Below are 26,817 nucleotides of genomic sequence, written 5' to 3'. Positions count from 1 at the left end.
TCCGTACCAGGTTGTGATATTTCAAGAAAAAACAGACTTTATTGTGTAGAATGTTTTCTGCAGCTCTCTGGATATTCTGAATTTGTTCAGCTTTCTAAGATGGTACAGATGCTGTCTTGCTATTTTCAGCAGGTTGGAGATGTGTGATGTCCATGAAAGGTCCGTACACATGACTACTCCCAGATATTTAAAGTGACTCACTGTCTCCACCAGGGCACCATGGATGTTTAGTGGTGTGTGATGTAGCCTCGGCTGGTCCCATCTGAAGTCAACCACCAATTCCTTTGTTTTGGCAATGTTTAGTTCAAGGCTGTTGTCATTGCACCATGAGGTCAGCATCTTAATTTCATTTAGGTAGGCTGCAACATCGTGGTTGGAGATGAGTCCAATCACTACTGTATCATCCGCAAATTTGACAATAGAGTTTGAGTTGTAATTGGCTGTACAATCATGGGTGTATAGGGAATAAAGCAGGGGGCTTAGAACACATCCTTGGGGGGCACCAATGTTGAGAGTGACTGTATTCGACATGCAGCTCCCAATCTTCACCACCTGTGGCCTGTCCGTCAAAAAGCTGAGAACCCAGGAGCAGAGAGATGTATTAAGACCTAGATGTTTGAGTTTGGTGACTAAAATATTTGGCACAATGATGTTAAAGGCCGAGCTATAGTCAATGAACAGCAGGCGTGCGTAATTCCCCTTCCCTTCATCCAGGTGGGAGAGAGTGGTGTGGAGGACATGGGATATGGCATCATCAGTACTTCTATTGGGTCGATAGGCAAATTGAATGGGGTCTAATGAGCCAGGTGTTGATGAACCTATAAAATCTTTGACCAATTACATTGGCATGACATTTAGACATAAAATTAAGATTTTGAATTAACATTTAGATGTATAGTTAACATTTAGATATACATTTAAGATTTACATTTAGGGCTTTAGGGGCTAGTCGCGTTGTCCTGTTTACTGCGGTGAGCAGGCCCGGAGTGGCTAATTGGGAGGACCGGGACAATTCCCTGTGAGCCGGTCGGACTTTTGGGCCGCGAGGGCCAGTGTTCAATTATTATTTTTATTAATTTTGTTATTTTGTTCCTAGGTCTAGGTTATTTATGCTGTTACCGCTGTCGCTGGGCCGTCTCCACATGCAGCTCTTTTATTGTATCATCTGTCATCATATCAGGGAGTTAGCGGTCTGTTTGATTATGTCAATGAAACTGGGACGCGGACGCAGGTTAAGGGCACGCCCACCAACAAGAAACAGACACAGACGCAGCCTGACGTAACGTCCGTGCACACCGCACACTTTCAGTGGTGTTTGTAGCCTAGCTCCAACCCCAGAAGTGCAAGAAAAATAATAATGCAAAATGGAAAATAAAAAGAGCAAGGGTCGCGCAGAAAAAGCGAGGATTAAAAAGTGAAAAGCCCTGGAGACACATGAAGCCAAATGTGCAAAAATCGGCAGCTTTTTTAATCAAACGCGCTCGCGGTCTAAAACGACCAATGAAAACAATGAAACGGGTAAGACAAGATTTTGAACAAAATGCAACTTTACCTGCACCGTTCAAGTGAATTAATTAGCCTATCAAGTCAATGAATTGCGTGGCGTTGTAACATATACGTCTAACCTAACGTTACATAATTAAAATAATATTATGATGTGACGCCACATAACTGGCCATAAACTTTGTCTCGTAGCCCCTCAGATACAAGATGCATCACCAAGCACCAGCCATGAGCCCACAGGGCCCCGTTTCCCGATATCGATGGATCTTCGCTCGTAAGATCATTCTCTCGATGGATCTTTCGAACCATCGATAATTTCTTTGGAGCGTTTCCCGAAACTCCTCTTAACGTGAACGCGCATTCGCTGCACTCACGACGATCGTAGGATTGTACCTGTCTGCTGACATGGTGCTGAAACGGGCTATGACGCAGGGGGAGACGCAGGAATGTCGGAGGAAAATGGGGTTAAAAAGGGTTAAAATATCTCCCCATCAAGGCCAACCGCTGAGTAGCCTACGAAAAGAATAGATTGCAATAATATGAATGCTAAAGATATTAAAACACAATTGATTAAGCCTAGGCCGACATACATATCAGTCCTAATCCTGAGCGCACGATCGGGAGGTGGAAGTTGCGCTTTAGATGCCTTCACAAGTCCAGCGGAGGGCTCCAGTTTTCGCCGGCCAAGTCATGCACTGTGATATGTGTGACAGCTATGTTGCACAACATTGTAGCTAATATGGCAAGCCGAATTGACATTTATTAACTAAGTTTGACTATCCGGAATTTACATTGTAGATATCAACAACTTCATTCAAGATATCTGTTACGTAGTTGTGACTAGTCGAAACGACAGTTAGAGATATCTGTGACGTAGTTTTGACTAGTCGAAACGATAGTTAGAGATATCTGTAATTCAGTTTTGACTAGGCGAAACTGAATTACAGATATCTGCAATGACTTCACGGAAAACGACATTCAACTCGTCACACATCTTAAATGACAATTGCAGATATCTGTAATTCAGTTTTGCCTAGGCAGAATGAAAGTTAAAGATATCTCAAACGTCATTTGAGTGTTGGGCATTACGTTTAAGATATCCAGAAATACGTCATTTCCCCTTGCCGCCATAATCAAAGAAGAAGTGGGTTCATTTCCGAATGGAATAAGAAAGGAGCAGTCATGGCGTTGGCTGTGATCGAAAAGATCACGAGAAAATGCCATGAAATTGAACAAGCCCACACACAGGGGATGTGTGGAGAGAGAGCTGCTCCGCTCCCGCCTAAAGTAAACGGTCCTATAATTTGTCATTAGAGATATCTGAAACGTCATTTAGCCTAGTCAAAACTCGAATTCAAGATATCTTTAATTCAGTTTCGCCTAGGCAGAATGAAAGTTAAAGATATCTACAATTGTAGATATCTCTAATCAAAATTCCTTTCAAGATATCTATAACTTGATATTAGATATCTACAACGTCATTTCGCCTAGTCGTAACTCCAGTTAGAGATATCTACAACGTCATTTCGCCTAGTCGTAACTCCAGTTAGAGATATCTACAACTTAATTTCGCCTAGTCAAAACTTAATTTAAGATATCTGAAAAGGGACATGTAGATATCTTGAATTGAGGTGAATTAAAGATATCTTGAACTGGAATTATGACTAGTCAGAATCAAATTGTAGATATCTCAAACTGGAATTACAGATATCTACAATTCAGTTGCAGATATCCGTAATTCACAAAGTGGATATCCGCAACTGAATTGTAGATATCCGCAATGAGAAACCCCATAGACATGAATGGCGAAAATGACGTCATTTCGCCTAGGAGGAATGTCTTTGTGGATATCTGAAATGACAATTGCGGATAGGAGGAATGTAGTTGCGGATATCCGAGATGTTAGTTTTGACTAGGCGAAACTGAATTGCAGATATCTGCAATGTAAATTCCGGATAGTCAAACGTAGTTAATAAATGTCAATTCGGCTTGCCATAAGCTAAGGCTGGGGTAGCTTTGGTTGAACCGGAGGACATTGAGGACGATGACGACGAGGAAGATCGGTGTGAGGACGGCCTCCCTCATAACTACGCGGCTGGTTTTCATGCACGTCGAAGAGTGATTGAGACTTTTTTTTAACCCCCTCCACCCTCCCACATGTCACTAAACATTCCCGTCAACGTGACCAATCGCCACCATATCCCAGCCTTTTGCCTGCTCCTTTGCATTTATTTTTATTTTTTTATAATTAATTATTGAATTATTATTATTATTATTTATTTTTTTACATTATTTTAGGCTACGTTTTATGAGTAGCCTAGCCTGCACAAATCCCCCCCACTTTCTTTTAAGTGCCCTGCCTGCTCAAACATTTCCTGGACTGTCTCTCTCAAACTAAGAACATAATGGCCCACATTAGGCTCAGACGCACGTGATACACCATTACCAATGTGTTATAATAAAACGCATCCAATACTAGGAATGTCCGCTGGTTACGCCACTGAGGCTATAGTAGGCTAACAAGGCTCTTAGCGTCCTACGAGTACCCTGGAGCACTCGTTAGCTACGAGCGTTTTCAAGACGTTCGTTACCAAAGATGCTTTCGGGAAACGGTGTGAAAACTGTACGATGCTCGTACGACCCACTCTGCGATCCACTTAGGCTAAAGATGCTTTCGGGAAACGGGACCCTGGTCTAGAGTGTACAGGTAGGATTGCTCATTAAGTGAGTATTATTAGAATTAATATAATGAAGAGTATTGTGTAGACCTAGCCTGGTCCTACCAGGCTCTTACTTCATTTAATTTGCACAGAGAGTCTGGACCTACTCAATTGACAAACGTTAACTCACTTGAAGGCGGGTGTCTGTTGAAGTTTACAACTATTGGATCTGCCCAGTGCCACTCTGGATCTGCCATAACCAATCGCTAACGTCTGGCCCGGAATCACGTTGCGCGCAGGCTGTAAACAAACGAAACACCGTGCATAAAGATGTCCGTAAACGAGAGCTGACCTTAAGGATTAGATATCTGAACACTAATTTGCTTGATATTTGATATTGCAGAAAAGGACATGCTGATGTTGTATTTGTGAAATCTAAGTTCTGATGATGTTATTACAGAGTGCAAGCCTTTTTATTTTTTCAAATTTAATGTGTCATATTTAATTTATTCCTTTTATAATTTGTTGAAAAGGATGTTGTGTTGCAAAGAATAATGGTGGTGATGTGCACTAATGTTGAAGTAAATCCCCATTGTGAAGCAACCATTACTTCCAATGAATTGGAATTATTTTAGAAAAAATACAAGGAAATACAAGGCTTTAGAGAACAGTGCGCTATTGTATGCTTAACATGTAAAGTTATAACTACATTATTTTAATATGATAGGTTGTGATCTTATGTGGGCCGGTCTGAGGCATGAAACCCCAGGGCTGCGTCCCACTCCGGCACTGGCGGTGAGGGTTCGTATAATTTTGTTAATTAATTAAGGGCGCGACCAGAGGGTGCCCCCGACACATTTGCTATATTTTTTTCTTCCTCCATGGGCCCCTGACGCCGTCTGACTGATTCATTATCTATGATGGGTCGGTTTCGACCGGTTCATCTGTTGAATGTGTGTATCTGTGTATAAATGTGTGTGAGTGAGTGAATATTTTTGAATGTGTAAGTCGTGTATGCGTGTGTAGGTGTGTGTATATGAGTGAGTGCGTGCGTATACAAGTCAGTTTGCGTGTGAATGTGTGTGTATTTATGTGTTCCATAATTGTGTGTGTTTATGTGTGTGTGCTTGTTTGTGTTTATGAGTGTGTGTGATGGTGTCTCCCTGTATTCCATGATGAGCTAAGATAGTCCCGCCCCCTCTGCCACCACCCCCAGATTTCAGCCAATAAAAGCCCTACGCACCAAACCAACATCAACCACCTATTTAAGCATCTGTGTCTTGGCCCAAAAGATGCACGCAAATAAATAAATAGTACGATTCTCGCTGTAACTTGATCTCAGGAGTAACATGGTCAGGGTCACGTTAAGCAAAAGTTAAGTGTAACTCGAGAATATATCAAAATTATGAATGATGAGACATGGTGGATACACAAGTCTGCATGGGCATTCTACCTTTGGCCAAACCGCTTTCTCAGTGAAATCATCAGGGTTGAGGAATAGTATTCCTGTTAGTATTAGACAAAGCGCCGTTTTGAACATTTCTAGTCATTGATTTTTGTCTCTGTGTTCATTTGTATCTTACCGGTATTTCATGTTTTCTCACTACTAAATGTTATCACTCCGTACATGTCGCTGTGACGTGTGTTTGGGTCATTGTCCCAACTCATCGCATGTTGTCATTTAATTTGTTTTATAACATCAACTCCTGTCCAGGGACAAAATATGTTAATTAGACTTGCGGCTATAATCTGGCCCAATTATATATTGTGCATTGTCCCTGTCAAATAACCGTAAAATACAATAAGAATAAAACAAACAAGACACTATTTTTGTGTGCCGTCTTGACCGAACAAGAGACGAACAAAAAACGAACAGCGCGCGACACACCGAGGAAACGAGGGCCACAGAAGCTCCCTGGCGGCCCGATGTGGTCCGACCTATGATCTATCAGTTCCCTGAGCTCTTCCATCCATTACTCAGGCCTTGAACTGAATCACTGCGGCAGCAGTCACCATCGAGCCCCCGTTATATCCAATGTCATCCCACTGCAGACACAAATGGGCGTTCTTGTGTGGTGGGGGTTCCCGTTAATGCAGACTGGAACGCCCCCTTCTTATTCTTCGTCGCCTTTCTCGCTGAACTGTATTAAAATTTCAAAGTGTACTACTCCGAAACCATGTAAATAGTGTTGTAAATAAAATTCCAAAGCTTTTCAAATCTTATTTGGAAAATAACTTCACATGGTGTGTCTTTTTACAATTCATTCGTTACCAACATTCGTAGTGTTGATCAGCAGTGAAATAGTCCCCCAAAGACGTTGACATCGCATAGCAACCGAAGACGCTGAGGTTGACAAGTTACCGCACTACTACCTATGTAAGTGAACGGAGCACTCCACGGCATTAAGAAGAACCGGTTAATAAAGGCCTATAATATTTCTGAAGAGATTTCTCCTCAGATTAGGCCAATAAAGCAATGATAAAAAAAAAAAAAAAAACACAGACGCTCGATCAAAGGCCCGGCCCGACCCGGCTCAAGGATAGTGGCGGAAAATATCGGCGGGCCGGGTCGGGTCAATCAAAACCCTCATTGTTTAACATGAATTGGTTAAACAAATGACCACTTTAGCAGTTAGAGTTATTGCAGAACTTCAGTTTCTGCAGATTTGGCATTGAATATGTGTGTGTGTGTGTGTGTGTGTGTGTGTGTGTGTGTGTGTGTGTGTGTGTGTGTGTGTGTATGTGTGTGTGTGTGTGTGATTGTGTGTGTGTGTGTGCGTGATTGTGTGTGTGTGTGTGTGTGTGTGTGTGTGTGTGTGTGCGTGTGTGTTTGTGTGTCCTTGGCCAAAAGGGACTGCACACAGATGGTGAACATTACATAATTTTAGCCCTTTAAGTAACTTGGACACACACACACACACACACACACACACACACACACACACACACACACACACACACACACACACACACACACACACACACACACACACACACACACACACACACACACACAGGAGACTGCTGAGTGTGTTGCAGTGAGTTCCTGATACTGCTGTATAAACCCTCCTTTCTCTCTCCCCCTCTATGTCTATCTCGCAATCCCTATTTCTCCTCAATCTGTCTACCTTACATTTTCCCTCCCTGTATGTCTCGTGGTCCCCCTCTGTCTGTGTCTCTCCATCCCATCTCCCTTTCTCCTCCATCTCGTTCTCCCCCTAAGTCTCTCTCTCTCTCTCTCTCTCTCTCTCTCTCTCTCTCTCTCTCTCTCTCTCTCTCTCTCTCTCTCTCTCTCTCTAGACACTTCCTTGACCTTTGCCCCCAGCGACCAAACACAAACCAAGCGCATGATGTCCTTCTCCACATCAACGAACGCCGCTCTCTCTCTCTCTCTCTCTCTCTCTCTCTCTCTCTCTCTCTCTCTCTCTCTCTCTCTCTCTCTCTCTCTCTCTCTCTCTCTCTCTCTCTCTCTCTCTCTCATCCTTTCTCTATCTTTTTATCAATTTTAATAAATATATTTCTCCATCTCTCTCTGTGTCTCAAAATGAGTTCAAATACCTTTACTGGCATGGGAAATTAACATTGACATGACATTAGCAAACAACAGTAAATTATTGTAAATAGTCAGAAAATACAATTGGGAACAATCTAATCTTTCTCAAAAAAAAACGTTCAGTTTCTCTTGCCCCAAGACACTAACGCTGTCACACTCACTGTCACCTCATATCTCTCCCCTTATCTCTGTCTCTCCTTATCTTTCTTTCCCCGTCAATCTCTCTCTCCTCAACATCTGGAATTACCACCTTGACACCTTGAGAGTTTACAAAAAACAAAAAGGAAAATTGTCAGCATTGTTCAACTCTGCTCTAAATTCAAGTTGTGCTATTTTAGTGTTGTTGAAGTGTCACCGTTGGCGAGGTGCGTGCAGCTGTACGAGGCTCCGTCTGGCCAGCGGTTACCTCTGATGTCCGCGTACTTGTACAGCATGAGCTGAGAAAGAGGGTTCACCTCCACTTTAAGTCTTACACGTTGTGGATGTATTGCCATGTTTCAGTTCAAGCTGAGAAAGGAGGTTCACCTCCGATATATTTCTTTCACGTTGTGGATGTGTTTCCAGGTTTCAATTCGACCTGAAAAAGGGGGTTCACCTTCACTTAACACTCACACGTGGATGTTTTTCAAGTTTCGATTCGAGCTGAGAAATTGGTTTCACAAATCCACATTAATTCTTACACGTTGTGGATCTGTTGCCATGTTTCAGGTCAACTGTGTGACGTTCCCGCTGCCGGGGGAGGGGCCCGAGCAGCAGCTGCTGAAGCCCAACGACTGGAGCTACTGCGACTACTTCTGGGTGAGTGCTTCAACTGTTACGTCTGGGAATTGTCTTTAATGTCAACATTGTGTTGAATTGGATTGTGTTGTGTTGTGGATTTGTGTTGCAGTAATTGCAATGTGCTTGTTTTTTAAATGGGTATGATAGTGTAGTGAGTTCATCTTTTTAGAAAAGCCTTTGGCTAATGTGCTATTTATTTATTTTTTGTTGCATTTTTCTCTTTTCTTTTAATGTGCATTGTAGCACTTTGATATCATTGAATTGATATAAAGTGCGTTATAAATAAAATGGATTATTATTATTATTATTATTAGTGGTTTGAGTGTTTGGCTTCCATCTTAGAGGTGCCCGACGTTTGATACCTCTACGAAATATGCTTGATTTTATTAGTGTATGGATTTTTAAATCAATAGCTAAAAAAGAAGCACATGAGGGATCAAACTAGCCTTGCAACCAGACAAATCTGAAAGCTCATGTTTATATATTCTGGCAAATGCATTTGCAACATTTCTTTGACATTTTAGTTGTTAATGGACAACACAGGACATAAAAAAAAATGACATTCACATTTACAACAAACCTTTCAAGAAATTTCCAGAAATCTGGTTAAATAAAATGAACTTGCCTTTGATGACTTTAGTCTGGCCCTAGAGGTCGGAAGACACTATGTGACAATAGGGAACCTTCTGTTGACAAATTTTGTAATTCTAATAGCAGCAGGTCCTGTTGAGAGTCACGCTTCTGCAAAAGACATCCATTGTTTGCTGGGAGTCTACAAGGAGGTTTGGAGCAGATGGAAAAGGCTGAATAAACGACACCAACCCAAAAATGCTTTTAGTGACTATATGTAATTGCAGTTTCACAAATAGCAGATGAGGAGACATTTGTTGATTTGAGTGAATTACGATACTTAATTTGAGACAAAAACAAAAATTGTGTATTGATTATAATAAGAAAACATGGCATAACAAACATTTATAGTAACACAAGCATGTATTTCTACTTATATTTGAGTACCAATGAACGCTGTTGAAAGAAGTGTGACAAAGCATAAAGCTCTAAGGTGTTTAAGGCGTAGGTGTAGTCTGACCCAATTCCATGTGAACGGTGCTGTCACGTTACTTTTTGCACACCCACTTCGCCTTTATACTACACGCCTCGTCATTCCAACTGCCATGCGTCGACGAACTCGACCAGAATTCCACACAGTCTTGATCTATCGCCAAATGCTGGTTAGGCTGGCCCTTAGCCCAAAACCTGAAGCCATAGAAAGAAACAGGAAGAGATCTCCACAATAAGAGCCCTGATATCACAACAACACACACAGCAGAACCAAACACTAATATGGCTGCCACAATGGTTTGCTCTCTTTGAAACAGAGCTGTTATAGACAGAGATCTATGGCGCTACCGTTGACTGTAATTCAACAGGGAAAAGAGATCAACGCTTGACTGAGCACCAGGGGGACAGTGTTAGACATTGTCTAATGCATGGGGCTGAATGGAGGTAAATGCTTTAAATTTAGCTGCAAATAAGCCATTATTGCGATACATAATGGATGGATGTGATGTGACCTCCTTTTAAGAGTGGTTGTGCAAGCAGTGAGGCTACACGACGTGTCAAGCAGCTGGCAGCAGTGGTAACTAAGCGTCATTTGAATAAAGCATGCCTATAATATGTATCTAAGATACATGTGTCTCATTTTAAAAGCTATGGATTAACAGGACAGCCACGCTGAAAGAGGAAGACAGTAGAGGCACTGTTGAATATGATTTCCCTACTCTAAACTGCGCTGTACTCATTACGCACCTGGTTTTGTCATGCAGCGTAACTACGTGTTAGGTTAAACACATGCTATTACAAGACTAACATATGCATAATATATGTTCTTATTGTATGTTGTACGTCCATGCACATAAAAAAGGTACTTAGCATTTTGTAGCATCTCATACTAGCTATGTTTGTTATAATGCTATACGGGGAATGGGTTAACCTAGTGATTGTTAGTGCTTGGCACTTGGTTCTGTGAACACCTGTGGTGTGTCGTCATCTCCCCCCCCCCCCCCCCACCCGCTCTGAAGTCCTGTCGGAGGGGCACAAAATAAACATTTGCACCCAGGCATATCACCATGATGTTACGCCACTGCCCAAAACAAACACTAAAAGAGTCAAACCATTATTTAAAGGTGGAGTCAGGGGGGTTTGGTCCCCCTTGAAATAACATAAATATACAGAATGGGTTTACCTAGCAATTATTAGTGCTTGCCACTTGGTTCCATGAACATTCCTATTGTACCGACATACACGTTTTAGCGGCTTTTCTGACAAATGTGCATATTGTAAGTGGTTTTGGAAAAAAGCGGCTGCTAAATGTCCGAAATGTAAACGTAAATGTAATACATGTTTCAAAGCCATCTCCGACACCCCTGTGGTGTGTCTGAGGTGGGGCCCCTTACGATGTAGTCATCCTGGTCCCGTCCACCCACATCCACTGGCCCTCTTTGCCATTGTCGGTCAGGCCGATCCAGACCTCTCCTCCGAGCTCCACAATGCTGTTCAGGTAACTCTGCGGAGGTTCGGGACACGAGGCGCAAAACACAGGGAGGTTGTGGTCAGAACGGCTTTGAGAATGGAAAGACAGATGTGTGTATGTAATGTATACTGTCTCACATGCGCATACACGCACACACACACACACACGTATTAAACACACACACACACTCACACACACGTATGTTAACACACACATACACAAGCAAATCATTACAGTTATTCCTAATGAGCAATGATTTTTTTTTTTGATAGACAGGACACTCTTTCAGGTCATTGTTCAACTACCTTTGTGGAATTAATATATATATATATATTAGAGCTGTCAAGCGATTAAAATATTTAATCGTGATTAATCGCATTAATGTCATAGCTAACTCTAATTAATCGCGATTAATCGCAAATTATTTTTCTATGCTAAATATCCCTTGATTTTTTTGTCCCATAATTCTTCTCATTTTAATTCTCTTATCAACATGGTGAAGTGCATCGGCTTGCCTTGTGCAAATGATTTTTTATTGATAACAACATTGGCATATACACTGATCAAAACAGGACGATACAAAAAAAGAGCCTATAGTGCAATTAAACGACTGCTTTGAACAAATGTAATTTGAACATAGCAGTCAGGCTACTGCTTCTTTGTTTTGAGCCAAAGAAAAAAAAAAAAAAAGTTTTTTTGTTTTTTTTTTATAAAATAATTGCGTTAATCGCGCGATAACAAATTTAACGCCGTTAAATTTGGTTTGCGTTAACGCCGTTAATAACGCGTTTAACTGACGGCTCTAATATATATATATATATATATATATATATATATATATATATATATATATATATATATAATATTCATTATCAAACATCAGAAACACAAAACACCAAATTTGCCTCATGGGTACTAAACAGTGAACTGATCCAATACCACAACATGGATCAACACAGGTGAATGCTTAATGCGCACCATTTCCGCTGAGTTCTTGACCATGATCAGGTTGGCCCCTTGCTGAACACAGTATATCTGGCTATCTTCCCAGGTCTTCTCTATGGTGGAGGCGAAGTAGCAGCTCTGCTCGTGCGTCTGCCAGCCGTAGGGACACCCTGGTTATGAGAACACATCACATCACGTTTACATCCATCCATTCACCGGAAACATCCTGCAAACACATCGACAGAGGACCACACCCAAAACAGTGGTGTCCTTGTTTGGCGTTATGAGCATTGTAAAGCGATGGAAGTTTGACGTTCCTCTAGCAAACAAACGCCAGGGTCGTTTCGGCAAACTTGTGACTAACAAAGCAATGTCGTAAATGTATTTAGTTTGTCCTTTGTCCGCTCTGAGAAAGAGATTGTCCATCAATGTCGATTACTGAAGATTTCACCAGTTGGATCACATGTGATGGCAAAGCAACTGACATACTCACAGGTATTCAGATCCCCTCCATTAATGAGCAGTGCTCAGACTTCTTGCTCAAGACAGTCTAGACTCCAGGTGGACCTTAGGGATCCAAACCCAGAACCATAGGGCAGGTAGTCCTTAACGCCCTCATCCCTAGACTACCCTGATCCCTTAGTATGCCGAAGCACTTCCTTTCCGAATCCCATCCTCACCGGCAGCTGGGCTCCCCCCCTGGGCCAGCAGCAGGTCTCTCTCGGCGGTCAGGTTCTGGTTCTGAGCCACCAGCAGGTCCCTGGCAGCCTGCAGCTCGTCCCGTTCCCTCGTCACCTCCGTGTAGCCGTCCTGTATCTGCCTGGTCGTTGCCTCCAGCACCAGGAGGCTGGTGTTCAGCTGGTCCCGCTGCTCCAGCACCACGTCGTGGCTGCTCCTCATCTTCTCCTTCTCCTGGGCCGAGATGTCCTGGCTGAACCGGAGGTTCTTGACCATGGTGAGCAGCGCGGTGAAGTTGTACCTCAGCTGCTCCGAGACGTGCTTCAGCAGGGCGTTCTGGTCCTGCAGCTCGTCGCGCCGTCTGTCCAGCTCGGCTTTCTTCTGCAGGGCGGCATCGTTGACAGCCTGCTGGAGTTTCATCTGCACTGTTGGTGACAGGTATAGGCAGACTGACAGGTCACGTGGTATTGGGGCTACGTCAGTCAGGATCAGTGGTAAAAGTCAGCTGTTCACGCGCGGGTGGGTTTTTGACTGAAATGTTTGAGATGAGCTGGGGTGGATGGGGGAAGTCCAACTTTGTTGACCGCACAATCTATTAACATTTAACGCACTTTAGCACCGATCACTTTAGGACTATGCTACGTTTTTAACTTATCTCTAATAAAACCAACAAAACGCAGTACCCATTTTTAAGTGATTCTTGGAACAAGCAGCGCGTCTGGCAAAAACATATTCTCCCGATCTAGCCTCTCGGTGACTAAATAAGTGGTTCGATAGTCGCCATACATTTGTCAACAAAACTGTGACACAACCACATGGATTGGAGCCACGAAAGGACCCGACATGTCACAAATGGACGCGTGGAGCAACAAAGGAATGCATGATATGCAAACAATGTAAGGAGGACACGCACAAACAAACAGATAACAAGGACGGACTGAAAGGATAGGCGGTAACGTACCCGACCCGTTCCGTGACTGCTGTGATACATGATTGATTGGAACACTTTGATCTGTTCCCGCCGCTGAGTGGAAACTGTCTGTCATTGTGAATTGTGACATCACGCTGAGTTTGCGGCCCGCCGGGCCAAGCTGTGTGTGTGACAAACTAACGTGCTCTGCTCTGTCTCTATGCTATCGCCGATAGCTGTGACTGTTTTATGTGGCTGCTTTGCTTTGGATTCTCTCATTGTGATCATTTACTTGTGTGTTCAAGATGAGTGGAACAAGTGTTGGTTCAGATGTTGGGAAACAGGACATGGGAAAGAGGAAAGTAATTCTAACTGAAAAGGCTCTTGCAAATAAAATTGAGTCCATACAAAAGGAACGAAAAAGGAAAGTGGATGAAATAAAGACTGTGATAAGCTCTATGAAAGAGCTCATGAAAGATGGAAAACATGTTTCAGCTGTTAAAGGGAAACTTGATGGCTTGATGAAATTGTCTCACACCTCTAATGAACTACATGCTTCCTTAATGCCTCTCATTCCTCATGATGAACAAGAAAAACAAACCGGTTGGTTCTCAAAAATCATTAAACGTAAAGATGATTTTATTGAGGATGTTAATGCATGGTTTTCTGTAACCAGACTCAGAGGATCCCCAAGCAGGCCTCTGCTGGTGGCTAATAGGTCAAATGAAAGCCCTCTGCTACATGAGGCTGCAGAAGAGGAAAATGGAGGTGTGGAAAATGTGGAAGTGACTGGGCCTCAGTCACATAATGTTCAGGATGATATTCAGCCAGATGACAGCATATCAAACTATAGCAGCCAGAATCATGGTTCAAAATCTATCAGGTCAAAAGTGTCCTCAACTGCATCTGCCCGTGTTAGAGCCGAAGCTGAAATGGCTGCTTTAATAGCTCGAAAAAGGTTGCTCGAACAAAAGCATGCTCTTGAGGAAGAGGAAGCCAAAATAAGGCATGCGCTGCAAGAGCAGGAAGCTCGAGTCAGAAAGCAAAAGGAACAACTTCAACTTGAAACGGACATGGCCGCATCGGCGGCAAAGCTTAATGTTTTGAGAACCTCTGGGTCAGGGGTACGGAGTGTTGCTTCTCAGAAATTGGATGGAATGGAAGCCTACTTTGAAAGTGGCCTTAACTTTAATGCAGAGACCTTTGTACGGCAAAATGTTGGATATGTTGGAAGAGGACAACCTGCAGAGTTTGGAGGCACAAGGCCGAAACAAAGGCAATGTGATGGAAACAAACATCTCCAGAGGACCTCAGCCCCCACACAGGCTCAGAGCACAGTCCGAAAGGCTACAGGAGCCCCACTGTCTCTGCATAGACACACACAATCTGCTTCCGGAAACATCAGCAGTGAACAGGACACCACGATGTCTATAATGCAAAAACAAAATGACATAACTTCGATGTTGGTGCATCAGCAATGCATTGCTTCACTACCTAAAAGAGACATCCAACTGTTTGACGGTGACCCTCTGCACTATCATGCCTTTATGCAGTCATTTGAGCAGACCATAGAACTGAGGACTGACGATGCTGTTGACCTCCTGCATTACCTGGAGCAATACACCAGGGGTCAGCCTAAACAGCTAGTCAGAAGTTGTCAACACATGACTGATGGCATTGGATATGCCACAGCAAAGGCTTTACTCCAGGAACACTTTGGAAATGAGCACGTCATAGCATCCGCTTATATGGACAAGATCTTTGCATGGCCAGCAATAAAGTCGGAGGATGGAAAAGCTTTACAAGCATACAGCTTATTCTTGCGAGGATGTCACAATGCCATGAAAGATGTATACAACCTATCTGACTTGAACACGTCTGCAAACATGGTCTCTGTGATCAAGAAGCTGCCTTACAAGTTGAGAGACAAGTGGCGAGCGAAGGCATGCGACATTCAGGAAAAGCATCGGAAAAGAACTATGTTTGCTGATATTGTGACCTTTATTGAGCGTGAAGTTAGGATCACTACAGACCCTGTATTCGGAGACATACAAGATGCTCCAGTCATAGGGGCCTTCAAAGAAAGTGGTAGAGCTAAACCTGTGCCTCGTCCTAAGGCTAGAGGAAGCTGTGGAAAGAGATGCTCATTGGGAGAACAGGGTTAAAGATAGACCCGAGAAGATCTGCCTTTTCTGCAAAAAGGGTAGACACACACTGGAGTCGTGTTTTCTATTGGAGAAGAAAGCTCACAGTGAGAAGATGGAGTTCCTGAAGAAAAATGGAGTTTGCTTCGGCTGCTTGTGCACTGGGCACATCAGCAAGGAGTGCAGGAAACGTCTGTCTTGCAAGACATGTGGCTCACGACACCCCAGCTTGCTCCATATCCACTCTAAGGAGAATGGAGATCCAGAGAAAGGCAGGAGCAACTCTGACAGAGCAGTGGACAGTGCTCTAGTCGAAGTCCAAACCGGTGGTCTTACTGGGGCCGGTGAGCAAGATTGTAAGCTTGCTATCGTGCCAGTCAAGGTTAAGTCCAGTAAAGGTCAAAGGTCAGTCGAAACCTACCCCTTTCTGGACCCAGGGAGTTCAGCGTCCTTCTGCACAATGGGTCTGATGGATAAGCTGGGACTCTCTGGGAGAAGAACAAGGATTCCTTTACGTACCATGGGCCAAGAGAAGGTGGTTGACAGTTGCATTGCATCGGACTTGGAGGTCGCTGGGTTGGACAGTGACTGGTACTGTGAAATGCCGAAGATCTTCACCCAACATCAAATGCCTGTTAACAGAGGTAAAATCCCACGACAGCAAGATCTGGAAAGATGGCCACATCTGAAGCCTGTCTATCTGCCACAGATAGATGCAGACGTGGAGATGTTAATTGGCTTGAATGTTCCCAGAGCATTGGAACCACTGGAAGTCATCCGAAGTGTGGATGGAGGGCCATATGCGGTCAAAACAATGCTTGGATGGACTGTAAATGGACCCCTTGGAGGAGAGGGCAGTGACGATCCTGTGACTCAGTCTGCAGTTAGCATCAACAGGATCTCTGCTGTCACTCTTGACGAGCTCTGGAACCAACAATTCAAGACTGAAAACAGCCAGGATGAACTGCAAGGGCTGTCAAGGGAAGACTCTAAGTTCCTGGAAATGGCTAACGAGAGTGTGGAACTGGTTGATGGCCATTATGTTGTTGGATTGCCGCTGAAGGACAAATCAATTACCCTGCCCAACCATCGCAAAGTTGCAGAGCAACGTACTCTCAACCTCAAGGGGAGGTTTGGCAGGGATGCGGCATTCCAAAAAGACTATACTACATTTATGGACAACCTGATATCCAGTGGATATGCAGAGAGAGTGCCAGCTACAAGTCAGGAACGATGCGACGGCAAGGTTTGGTATATCCCTCATCACGGTGTATACCATCCCAAGAAAGGGAAGATCCGTATCGTCTTTGACTGCGCAGCAACATTTCAAGGCGCATCACTAAATGCACATCTCTTGCAAGGACCTGACCTGACAAGCGCACTGGTGGGAGTCTTGACCAGGTTTAGGATGGAGCCCATTGTTCTGATGTCTGACATTTAGGCCATGTTCCATCAGGTTCGAGTGCCAGAGACAGATGCAGACCTACTTCGATTTCTCTGGTGGCCCAATGGGGACTTCAGTCAACAGATGGTGGAATACCGGATGGTGGTCCATTTGTTTGGCGCAATGTCATCACCAAGCTGTGCTAATTTCGCTCTCCGAAAGTGTGCTGAAGATAAAAAACAGCTCTTTAACCAGAAAGTGTTTGACACCATCATGCACAGTTTCTATGTCGACGACTGCCTGGCTTCAATAGCCTCAGAGGATGAAGCCATAACCCTTTACCAGGATTTGGTAAAGCTCTGTGCCAAGGGAGGCTTTCATTTGACGAAGTGGCTGAGTAATAGTCGTCGTGTGCTGGCAGCAATACCGGAGGAGGAAAGAGCGAAGGACGTTAAAGACCTGGATCTGGACCACGACATCCTACCAGTTGAGAGGGCACTGGGAGTGCGTTGGTGTGTCCAGTCTGACACCTTTAAGTTCAGTATAAGCTTTCAGGACAGACCGCTGACACGCAGAGGAATCCTTTCTACTGTCAGCTCTTTCTACGACCCTCTTGGAATCTTGTCCCCTGTGGTTTTCACAGCCAAGAGGATCATTCAAGACCTATGCCGGCAGGGGCTAGGATGGGACGATGTCATACCAACATCTGTAGCCCAGGAGTGGGTCAACTGGCTCAAGGAGTTACACCTGTTGGAGGGCTTCAGCGTTGGACGATGTTTAAAACCGCCCAACTTTGGAGAAGCAACCAGCGCCCAGTTGCATCACTTTGCTGACGCAAGTGAGGAGGGATACGGTACCGTCACCTACCTGCTGTTGCACAATGACTGTTCTCAGATCCACGTTGCCTTCATAATGGGAAAATCCAGGGTGACACCTTTAAAGCCTGTGATGATCCCACGTATGGAGTTGATTGCGGCTGTGGTGGCAGCTCGCATGGACACACTATGGAGGAAGGAGCTGAGACTGCAACTGCAAGACAGCGTTTTCTGGTCAGACAGTACATCGGTGCTGAAATACATCAAGAACCAAACATCAAGGTTTCGCATCTTCGTCGCGAACAGAGTCACAGAGATCCTCAAAATGTCTGAAGCATCACAGTGGAGGTATGTGAGTACCGCACACAACCCTGCAGATCTTGCCTCCAGAGGCATGAGAGCGGAGCTGTTCCTCAAGAATGAGACATGGATATCTGGACCTTCATTTCTCATGCAGGAAGAGGAGACTTGGCCTGTTAACCCAGACAACTTGGGAGAACTTCCACCTGGGGACCCAGAGGTCAAGGTGTCGGCTGCCGTTGTCTCTGTGGAACAAGAGGAGGATGCTGTGCTGAGACTGATCAACCGCAGCTCATCTTGGAAACGTCTCACGAGAGTGATGGCATGGATCTTGAGACTCAGAACCTTACTTTGGAACAACAGGAAGAGGAGAGAAGTCACTGCATGTGATTCTCAGCCAGCATTGAACCTAACTAAACACAAAGATGTTCTTGACAAGGAGATTTGCCTCTCATTGGAGGAGATCAAAGGAGCTGAACTGGAGATAATCAAGATCTGTCAAAGAAGAAAGTTCTCTGAAGAGTTATCTTGCCTCCAAAAGGGAGAGTGTGTGAAAGGGAACAGTCACATTTACAGACTCAGTCCGATACTGGAAGAAGGTGTGTTGAGAGTCGGAGGCCGACTTAGTAAGGCTGCCATGCCCGAAGAGTCTAAACATCCAGCCATAATAGCAAAGGATCTCCACATCTCAGACCTCATCTTACGCCAGATACATCGAGAGGTGGACCATGGCGGTAGGAACCATATGCTGTCAAGGCTGCGTCAGCAGTACTGGATTCCTGCTGCAGGCGTTGCCATAAGGCAGATCATTTCCAGATGTGTCATCTGTCGTCGGCTGCACGGAGCTGCAGGTCAGCAACAAATGGCAGACTTGCCTAGTGACAGAGTTTCGACTGGAGAACCTCCGTTCACTTATGTCGGAGTTGACTATTTTGGACCATTTGACATCAAGCGTGGCCGGAGTCTTGTGAAAAGATATGGAGTTATCTTCACATGTTTGACAATAAGAGCTGTACACATTGAAGTTGCCTCATCTTTGGACACAGATTCGTTCATCAATGCTTTAAGGCGCTTCATCGCAAGAAGAGGACAAATCAAAGAGCTGCGTTCTGATAATGGCACTAATTTCATTGGTGCAGAGCTTGAGCTGAGAAGAGCTGTTGAAGGATGGAATCTGGAGAAGATCAATGATGTGCTCTCATTGAAAGGAATCAAGTGGACGTTTAACCCTCCCACTGGATCACATCACGGCGGAGCATGGGAGAGGTTAATACGTTCCATCAGGAAGATTCTCAATTCCACTTTGAGGACCCAAAGTCTGGATGAGGAGGGACTCAATACAGTACTCTGTGAGGGGGAGTCAATTCTCAACAGTAGACCTCTCATGAAGGAATCCACAGATCCGAATGACTTGGAGGCTTTAACACCTAATCATCTTCTGCTGCTTAAAGTCAAGCCCAGCTTACCACCTGGTCTGTTTCTCAAGGAGGACAACTATGCACGCCGGAGATGGAAGCAGGTGCAATACATTTCGGACCTGTTCTGGAAAAGGTGGATTAAAGAGTATCTGCCACAACTACAGGAACGACAGAAATGGACAAAGATCAAGAGGAACTTTGTCCCCGGTGACATAGTGATCATAATGGACGATTCTGCACCTCGCAATTCCTGGATCATTGGGAGGATTACAGAGACAATGCCAGACAGGAACGGACTGGTGCGACAGGTCCGGATCAAGACCCGCACCAGCCTTCTCTGCAGACCTGTGACAAAGATCTGCCTTCTTCAGGAGTCGACAGAGTCGTGAAGGCTTCCCTTCTTTTCCATGGATTTGGATTATATTGACTTTTGCCTGACATGACCTTTTTTCGTGACTTTGGATTGACTTTACTTTGGGGCAGGTTCGGTTCAAGAAGGATGAAGACCTGCAATGGCCATATGAACTATGAACTCTCTCCTTGCGCACAAAAATGGAATTGTATTGTTTTTCTATTATGAATTTATGCGTTGGTAATTATTACTACTGTGTAATAACATGTAATAATTAGGGGCCGGAATGTTGGTGACAGGTATAGGCAGACTGACAGGTCACGTGGTATTGGGGCTACGTCAGTCAGGATCAGTGGTAAAAGTCAGCTGTTCACGCGCGGGTGGGTTTTTGAATGAAATGTTTGAGATGAGAGGGGGTGGACGGGGGAAGTCCAACTTTGTTGACCGCACAATCTATTAACATTTAACGCACTTTAGCACCGATCACTTTAGGACTATGCTACGTTTTTAACTTATCTCTAATAAAACCAACAAAACGCAGTACCCATTTTTAAGTGATTCTTGGAACAAGCAGCGCGTCTGGCAAAAACATATTCTCCCGATCTAGCCTCTCGGTGACTAAATAAGTGGTTCGATAGTCGCCATACATGCACGGTTGATAGGGTTTTTTGCTTCAGCTCGTCGTCCTTTGCGTTGTTGCGGCCTGCCGATGTCAAACAGAAGAAGGAATGAAGGTGCCAGAATTAGGTCAAACGTCCGTCGGCTGATACGACTGTGAAACGGGGGAACATGTCATTGTACTCACTGTGGACCGCCTGGCCGATGATGGCAAGCAGAAGCAGAACACACAGAACCGCGAGACAAGCCACCGCCACCCTCACAGGCCGCTGCCGTACCCCGGAAAACGCTTTGGACACTGAATAACCGTAAAGCCAAAAAAGGGGGATACGTTAAAAAGTTGCTTTTGGGTGAAAGAGTTGTGAAAAACACACACAAAAAAACAAAAGTGAATAGTGTAACCTACTTCTCTCTTCCATGAGAGGTCCATTGGAACTGTCCTTGATCTCCATGCTGGACACTGTGTGGTCGCTTTTGCTGGCGCGCATCTTTGGTTTAAAACGTCTGAACCACAACACTCTGGTTCTGCCCAGTGGTTTCTTGATTATGCCCAACACTATGTCGACACTAGATCGGTTGTTTTTGTGCCACTTTGCTTTCACCTACCTATATAAAAAAATAAATAGAAAATCTTACATATAAAAGCAAGCTGGTTCTATTCTGGAACAATCCCTTGTGACTTTTCTCCATGATAAATCTCAAACTGGATGTGTATCATACTATTATTATTGATATATATATATGGAATGTGTTGCATGAGAGAAAGAACAAGAACAGTCAGAGAGCGAGGAAACTGCTTTTATGACGTTATATTCAATGCAGTGTGGGCAAAGAAATATGAAGAAGTTGAGATGATAAGCATCCTGAAAAGCTGACGATGCGTTTCCCAATTTCAAAATAGGTTCCTGCTTGCTATGCAAAAACGCAGTTCAATAAATAAAGTACATCAATTTTTTTTCCAGCTAATTGAGTGCAAACAGAAATGATAGTTTTCACAAAGGGCATGATACCACAAAATGTCAGCTTAGTTAATCAACCCATGAATTAATATTTGCTCAAAAATCGTCAAGTGCTGAACCGCTTATTCTTAATAAAGTTGTGTTTAGCTTTATGCTCACTACAGGCATGATTATAAGCTATAATTTTTTATCATGAGACGAAACAAAATAAACATACCCGTCCTGATGTTCTTTGGTGTGCTGAGTTCCGGAGGACATGCAGTAAATCCTGTGCTCTGACTGAGAAGTTTTCACATTGGGATCCCCTCCTTTTATAATCACGCAAAAACATTGTGACAATCTATTATTACAAAAACCTCCTGTCTTATTCGTCTTCGAGAGTTACACTTCCTGAAAGTAAAGTGAAGAGGCCAACATTCAGGAAGCCGATTGATTTTGCTGGGTCGACATGTTCTAAATATGCTGTCTTCGTGTGTCAAATGGTGACCATCTCTTTGCTGATGAGGCTTGTAATGCTCTTTGGTGTGTTGCTGCTATATTTTGGCTATACTTTAGTATAGTATAGGTTTTATTTATGTTTTAATTGGCTGGATTAATATTGTGCAACAACAAAGTCTGGATTTCACTTTGTATTAACACAAACCCTGCCATCTCTTTACCTATTTACCTATTTATTTATTTATTTATTTATTTATTTATTTATAATTGTATCTTGTCTTCTATGCTTGTAGGGTTAGCTTGTAGGGTATTTATATTTCTACTTCTATTGTATGGAGCACCTGGAACAACAATGGAACAACAATATCCCCCCGGGGATCAATAAAGTATTTCTGATTCTGATTCTGATCACAGTAAACTGTAAACAAGTGTCTGTGAAGGTTTCAAATCAACCTGGGTTAGCTGGCCAGTATAGCAAATATATATATACATACATACATGCATATATATAATCTATAAAATACCCATCTGAAAGCTTCATCCACTTCCTCAGTAGGAAATCCCCCGAAACAGAAAACAAAAACAGGCTCTATACCATCTCCCCACAGAAGTTTGGCTGTAACCAAGCCACACTGACTAGGGGCTGATCTGAGATTTAGGGAAAAGGGGAATTTTCCCAAGTCTGGTGGGTTTAACAGCTAGTTGAATGACAGCCTCAGTTAAATTGAAATATTGACAGCGACACAAACATAGAAAATGAGTACATCGCAATAATTCTGTGTGCACAGCTGCAATCTCAGATGGCCACATTTACAAAGCGTGACCAACGATGCAGTGATTATTTAAACCTGCTCAGGGGGTAGAGGGTCCGCCTAGTGTGTCGAGGAGGTGTCCCCGAGCAAGACACCTCACCCTGACTGCTCCTGACTAGCTGGCGGTCGCCTTGCATGGCTGACACCGCCTTCGGTGTGTGAATGTTTGCGTGAACCGTCGCTTTGGATAAAAGCGTCTGCCAAATGCCCTAAATGTGAATGGTGTAGCTGACCATTTTGTGGTTTTGCCTTTATATGCAAAACATGACAACAAATTAAATTACAACAAAAAGACTAAATACTTCCGTATTTTAGCACGACAAAACCTTTCCCTGAAACGTTATGACGTGGTACTGGGTGGTCCTTTCTGACCTCCCTGTGTGATTTAACACTCCAGCAACCCACACTCTCCTCCTCCATACACAAACACACAGACACACCGACACACACACATACACACAGACACACACTCACACACACTCATACACTCAATCACATATGCACAGACACATACACACACTCACATTCTCACACGCACACATACACACACACACACACACACACACACACACGCACACACACATATGCATCGTTTTATCAACCCACACATGCTCAAAGGGCACACTAGGCCATAATATCCAAATCCATCTGCCCACACATCGCAACATAACCCATTCTTTTATTTGAATGGCTACAAGCACCACACAGTGGCTCTATTGGTAGGTTTGGACCTCACAGTCTCCATTAGTACGTTTGACCCACACAGTGTCTCTTTTAGTCGGCTTTTAACCTCACAGTCTCTCTATAAGTATGTTTGAACCACATAGTCTCCCTATTGGTAGGTTTGAACCTCACAATCTCTCTCTTGGTAGGTTTGAACCTCACAGTATCTCTCTTGGAAGGTTTGAACCTTACAGTCTCTAGTATGTTTGAACCTCACAGTCTCTATTGGTAGATTTGAACCTCACAGTCTCTCTAATGGTTGCTTTGAACCTCACAGTCTCTCTATTGGTAGGTTTGAACCTCACAGTCTCTCTATTGGTAGCTTTGAACCTCACAGTCTCCCTATTGGTAGCTTTGAACCTCACAGTCTCTTTATTGGTAGGTTTGAACCTCACAGTCTCTCTATTGGTAGCTTTGTACCTCACAGTATCTCTCTTGGAAGGTTTGAACCTTACAGTCTCTAGTATGTTTGAACCTCACAGTCTCTATTGGTAGATTTGAACCTCACAGTCTCTCTAATGGTTGCTTTGAACCTCACAGTCTCTCTATTGGTAGGTTTGAACCTCACAGTCTCTCTATTGGTAGCTTTGAACCTCACAGTCTCCCTATTGGTAGCTTTGAACCTCACAGTCTCTTTATTGGTAGGTTTGAACCTCACAGTCTCTCTATTGGTAGCTTTGTACCTCACAGTCTCTCTATTGGTAGGTTTGAACCACACAATCTCTCTCTTGGTAGGTTTGAACCTCACAGTCTCTCTATTGGTAGGTTTGAACCACACAATCTCTCTCTTGGTAGGTTTTAGCCTCACAGTCTCTCTATTGGTAGGTTTGAACCACACAATCTCTCTCTTGGTAGGTTTGAACCTCACAGTCTCTCTATTGGTAGGTTTGAACATAACAGTCTCTCTTTTGGTCAGTTTGAACCACACCGTGAGGTCAGTGTTAACCGGTGTTAACCTTGCAGTGTCGCTATTGGTCGATTGTTGTTGTATTTACTATAAATTGTGAAGCAGATGCTTTTAATCCCCCCCCCCAGGCTGACAAGAAGGACCCCCAGTGTGGCGCGTGCATGCCGGGCTTCGAGATCCTGCTGCAGAAGCAGCTGAAGGGCAAGCAGATGCAGAAGGAGATGTCCGAGTTCGTCCACGAAAGGTACGGCAGCACGGCGACCCCCCTGGCCTTAAAAAGAGACGTGTTTCCTGCTCTCGCTTTGCTAACAGTGATTGGTTGCTCTTATTAACCACAGGCCTCTCATCTTTCATCTCTTCATCCCCTCATTATTCTCGTTGTCTTCCTCCTCTTCCTCATCTTCTGCCTCCTCCTCCTCATCTGTTTCCTCCTCCTCATCTTCCTCCTCCTCCACCTCTCCTCCCTCTTTCTATCTTTCCTCCTCCTCCTCCTCCTCCTCCTTTTCCTCAGGATAAAGATCGAAGAGGAGTATGCCAAGAACCTCTCCAAACTCTCCCTGAGTCCTCTGGCTGCCCAGGAGGAAGGGTGAGTGGTCGTACGCTCACGGGATAGGACATCCTGAGCAGTGGTGGACTCACCCATCATCAGTCGACGTGATGGATGGAGTAAACAGAGAAGCATGAGCCATTACCCAGCTAATGAACCACATGGATGGCTTTTGAATAACTGTTGACAGCGATCGATCGTTCTCACACTTACAAATGGAAAACTTTCTTTTTTGGAGTCCACTGTAAACTCCCACCTTGTCCACCGTGTATGAGCTGTCGTTCTCATAAGATACAATGAGTTCTTTATTGGTTTATTAATCGGATCAGTCTGGACCTCTAGTCGTAGTTGATGATGTAAAACGAAGGCCGCTGCTGGAAAAAGAGTAAAGGCGCCTCCCAAAGCGATGAGCGATAACGTCGTTTGTAGAGCCATAAGTGCAGTTATTATAAAAATGTATTCAATAACAAATAATAAACAAGAGTATGAACTAGCCTGCACTTTGTTAAGCGGATTAGGCTGAAGGAGGAGGTCTGTCAGACAAGTCCTCCCACCAACTGAAATCGATGTGGGGGGGCTAGAGGGCCAGACTGATCCGCCTAATGCAACAGGATGTGAGGTCAAGTGGTCACTGGTAGGATGGTCTCCAGGCTAAACAAATAGGAGGTCCAATGAGGTGATATCAAACCAACCGAACCGCTCACGCTCGGCTGTTGGATAATATAAGAGAGTACTGCTTCATGCACGTGTTGCATCGCAGCCTTCAGGCAGAAATCCCCTGAAACGTTAGTGTGTCTCCATTGGTCCGACTCTCAATCAATGGTCAGTGGTCTCACTTTGGAGATTTTCCAGAAACAAATTTGATGCTGTAGACTGTGTCTCTATCACAACGCCGATAGCAGAATATGAGCGAGTGTGATGGATCCCGTTCTGTATTCAATGGTCCGTACAGAACCGTGGGTGAAGCCTGGATCCAGCTGAAGAAGAGTCTCCACGACGAAGCCGAGGTGCACCTGAAGTTCTCCAACAAGGTAAAAACTTGCCACTCACCTGTTCATCCTCCACCTGAAGTCAGATCACCTAATCAGATCACTCTTGTACTGGAAAAAGCAAAAGCATGTTTGTAGAAGCCAAACTATTTGTTAATCGGTGAACAAACACAACAAACTTGTGTGTCATTGTGAAGTGCCGATAAAGAGACCCATCATTCCTATTGTCTTTAAGCTCCTACGGTGGCTAAAAGGTGACATATTATACCAACAGGTGTCAGTGTGCTTAGCCATTCATTTACAAGCCGTTTTTTCTGAACATCTAGTTGGTCATGCGTGATGTCAGAGGAGGCAGATTTTTCTAAACAGATAGCTTTGCTAGCTTTGGTAGCTTCGCCTTGATAGCATGGGGATGTGAGACGACTGTTCCTCCAGCTCCACAGCGAGGTGGAGAAGCCCATGCTGACCTTCAGGAGCGACCACTTCAAGAAGGACCTGAAGAAGTACGACCACCACAGTTACATCGCTGGTCAGCGATGTAACTCAATTCTTTCATGTTTTTATAGGCCTATAGTAGCCTGGTCCTACCAGACTCTCGTACTTCATTTCATTTGTACAGAGAGTCTGGACCTACTCAATTGACAAACATTAACTCACTTGAAGGCGGGTGTCTGTTGAAGTTTAAAACTATTGGATCTGCCCAGTGCCACTCTGGATCTGCCATAACCAATCGCTAACGTTTGGCCGAGAATCACATTGCGGGCAGGCTGTAAACAAACCAAACACTGTCCGTGACGATGTCCGTCAACGAGAGCTGACTTTAACGTCATTGATCCCAGCCACTCCCTC

General features: G+C 44.1%; 2 protein-coding genes across 2 annotated transcripts; one reads left to right on the top strand and one right to left on the bottom strand.

The window, feature by feature from the left end:
* Positions 1 to 9,325: 9,325 nt before the first annotated feature.
* LOC115559964 (CD209 antigen-like) lies at positions 9,326 to 21,923 on the bottom strand. Its single transcript, XM_030379217.1, has 7 exons — positions 21,770 to 21,923; positions 21,000 to 21,199; positions 20,781 to 20,891; positions 12,655 to 13,077; positions 12,008 to 12,144; positions 10,953 to 11,062; positions 9,326 to 9,753 (listed from the first exon to the last, which is right to left on the bottom strand). Exons 2-7 carry the CDS (start codon positions 21,079 to 21,081, stop codon positions 9,615 to 9,617), a joined length of 1,002 nt encoding a protein of 333 aa, XP_030235077.1. The 5' UTR covers positions 21,082 to 21,199; positions 21,770 to 21,923; the 3' UTR covers positions 9,326 to 9,614.
* Positions 21,924 to 24,571: 2,648 nt separating this feature from the next.
* LOC115557200 (growth arrest-specific protein 7-like) lies at positions 24,572 to 26,763 on the top strand. The gene is made up of 5 exons (XM_030374822.1): positions 24,572 to 24,676; positions 24,944 to 25,018; positions 25,932 to 26,010; positions 26,404 to 26,497; positions 26,735 to 26,763. Exons 1-5 carry the CDS (start codon positions 24,594 to 24,596, stop codon positions 26,761 to 26,763), a joined length of 360 nt encoding a protein of 119 aa, XP_030230682.1. The 5' UTR covers positions 24,572 to 24,593.
* Positions 26,764 to 26,817: the final 54 nt, after the last annotated feature.

The sequence above is a fragment of the Gadus morhua genome, chromosome 2 (genome assembly GCF_902167405.1).
Source record: "Gadus morhua chromosome 2, gadMor3.0, whole genome shotgun sequence".
NCBI classification, from domain to species: domain Eukaryota; kingdom Metazoa; phylum Chordata; class Actinopteri; order Gadiformes; family Gadidae; genus Gadus; species Gadus morhua.
This window is presented reverse-complemented; position numbering and strand designations above follow the sequence as displayed.